This window comes from Homalodisca vitripennis, unplaced genomic scaffold, assembly GCF_021130785.1.
Source record: "Homalodisca vitripennis isolate AUS2020 unplaced genomic scaffold, UT_GWSS_2.1 ScUCBcl_598;HRSCAF=2976, whole genome shotgun sequence".
In the NCBI taxonomy this organism is placed as follows: domain Eukaryota; kingdom Metazoa; phylum Arthropoda; class Insecta; order Hemiptera; family Cicadellidae; genus Homalodisca; species Homalodisca vitripennis.
Window position 1 is genome coordinate 102,985 of NW_025776720.1, and position 2,100 is coordinate 105,084.

At 52.1% G+C, this 2,100-nt stretch overlaps 1 protein-coding gene across 1 annotated transcript; it reads left to right on the forward strand.

Moving 5' to 3' along the window:
* The first annotated feature begins 1,098 nt into the window (after nucleotides 1-1,098).
* Nucleotides 1,099-1,855, forward strand: LOC124370866. The gene is made up of 2 exons (XM_046829169.1): nucleotides 1,099-1,458; nucleotides 1,517-1,855. The coding sequence occupies exons 1-2, from the start codon at nucleotides 1,099-1,101 to the stop codon at nucleotides 1,853-1,855; spliced, it is 699 nt and encodes a 232-aa protein (XP_046685125.1).
* Nucleotides 1,856-2,100: the final 245 nt, after the last annotated feature.

Sequence of the window (2,100 nt, forward strand, 5' to 3'; positions counted from 1 at the left end):
ACGAAACACCTGCCTGAAGGGCAAGACGAGTCGCCACTAGAGCGATAATACCCGCAGACAGAGTAGCAAGACGGAGGCTTACAAGGCTGCTAAGAAAACTCTTTGCAGGGCCATCAACCGGAGCAAAGCTGAGAGCTGGAGGATACTGAGAGATGATTTCGATTCCGATCCTTGGGGTCTGGGTTACAAGATTGTAACTAAGAGACTCTGCGCCCGCACTCCATCTTCCGTTATGGACGGCTCCACCACGGAAAGGATCGTCACATCTCTGTTTCCGAACCACCCGCTACGCTCAAAAAGTCGCTTTTGGACGGGTAGAGGACTTTCCACTCTTCAGCAACGAGGAGTTGGAAATGGCCGTTCGCTCCCTGAAGAGCAACAAAGCTCCCGGCCCTGATGAATGTTGATAGTGAGGCCCTCAAAAAAGTATTCTACATCAATCCCCGGCTCCTGCTGAATATGTATAACGTCTGTCTGATCAATGGGAATTTTCCTTCTCCTTGGAAAATTGCCAGGCTAGTACTGATTAGCAAGTGGAAAGGTTATCCCGATATGCCGTCGTCCTACAGGCCTCTTTTTATGTAGAACACGGCAGGTAAACTTTTCGAGAAGTTGATTCGAGCCCGACTGACTCTCGCCACTGTAGCTGCCGGTGACTTGTCCCCGCGTCAGTACGGCTTCAGGAAAGGACGATTAACGATCGACGCAATCGGAGAGGTGCAGCAAGTGGTGAAAAGAGCCGAGAGCTATAACCGTTTCTCTCGCAGAGTAGTGCTTCTTGTTACGCTTGATGTCAAGAACGCCTTTAACTCGGCGAGATGGATTGATGCTGGACGCGTTACATAACACCTTCGGCATCCCGACATATCTGCGGAGGCTGATAGAAGACTATCTCCGATGCAGAACTCTCATATACGAGACGAAAGACGGACCGCGCACGGTGGATGTCACTTCCGGTGCCGCACAAGGTTCCATCTTAGGGCCAGATCTCTAGAACGTCGCTTACGACAGCCTCCTTAGGTTCGAGATGCCGGAAGAAACGGTTTAATTGGGTACGCTGATTACGTCGCAGCCCTAATTGCTGCACACAACGTGGAAATGGCCCAGCTTAAACTGAACCAGGTCATGCGAGTCGTTAACAGATGGATGGAAAATCACGGCCTGTCGCTCGCTTTGAGCAAAACAGAGATCGTGATTTTGACTAAGAAACGAAATGACACCGTCGTCCCATTAAGAGTGGGAGATGTAACGGTCAAGACCACGCGAGCCGCAAAATACCTTGGCGTCTTGGTGGACAATAAGCTGACTCGGAGAGACCAGATTCTCCGTACAGCGGACAGGGCCTCTAAGATGGTAACTCATCTTAGCAGGTTCATGGCCAACGTCGGCGGTCCCAAGTCCAGCAGGAGAAGACTGTTAATGTCTACAGTCCAGTCCGTGCTCCTTTACGGGGCTGAGGTGTGGGCAGGACGCACTAAATATTGAATCTTATCGGATACGGATCGCCCGGGTACAGCGTCAAGCGGCGCTCCGGGTATGTTGCGCCTACCGTACAGTGTCTGAGCCTGCCGTCCTGGTTATTGCTGGAGTTATCCCCATTAAGCTTTTGGCAGGGGAGAGGAAGGCAATTTATCAGCGACAAGGCGAAATCGGCAAGGACACTGCAAGGACTGAGGAGCGCTCTCGTACGTACCAGCAATGGCAAAACAGCTGGCAACAAGACGCCCGCGGACGTTGGACTGCCAGACTTATCAAAGAAATCCAACCGTTGGTAGAACGGCGGCATGGCGAGGTGGATTACTACCACACAATGTTTTTGAGTGGTCACGACTACTTCCGGTCGTACCTACACTGAATGGGCAAGGCCGTTTCGCCGGATTGTATTTATTGCTCAGGCGTTCCCAACGACGCGGAACACACTTTCTTCCGCTGCCCGTGTTGGGAAAGGCCCCGCCTTGAAGTGAACCAAACGTTCGGTATAATTTCGGTGGACACGGTCTGTGAGCGGATGTTGGAGGGCGAGGACTACTGGTGCTGCTGGTCCAGCTTTGTGCAGGGTATACTCCGCGCCAAAAACAATGATCTGGACTGGAACGCGGG

Excerpts from the sequence above, each read along its gene's own strand:
- LOC124370866 (XM_046829169.1), top strand. The coding sequence starts at position 1,099 with ATGGCCCAGCTTAAACTGAACCAGGTCATGCGAGTCGTTAACAGATGG. Across the intron at positions 1,459-1,516 it reads TGCTCCTTTACGGGGCTGAG|CGTCAAGCGGCGCTCCGGGT; the intron begins GTGTGGGCAGGA and ends GCCCGGGTACAG.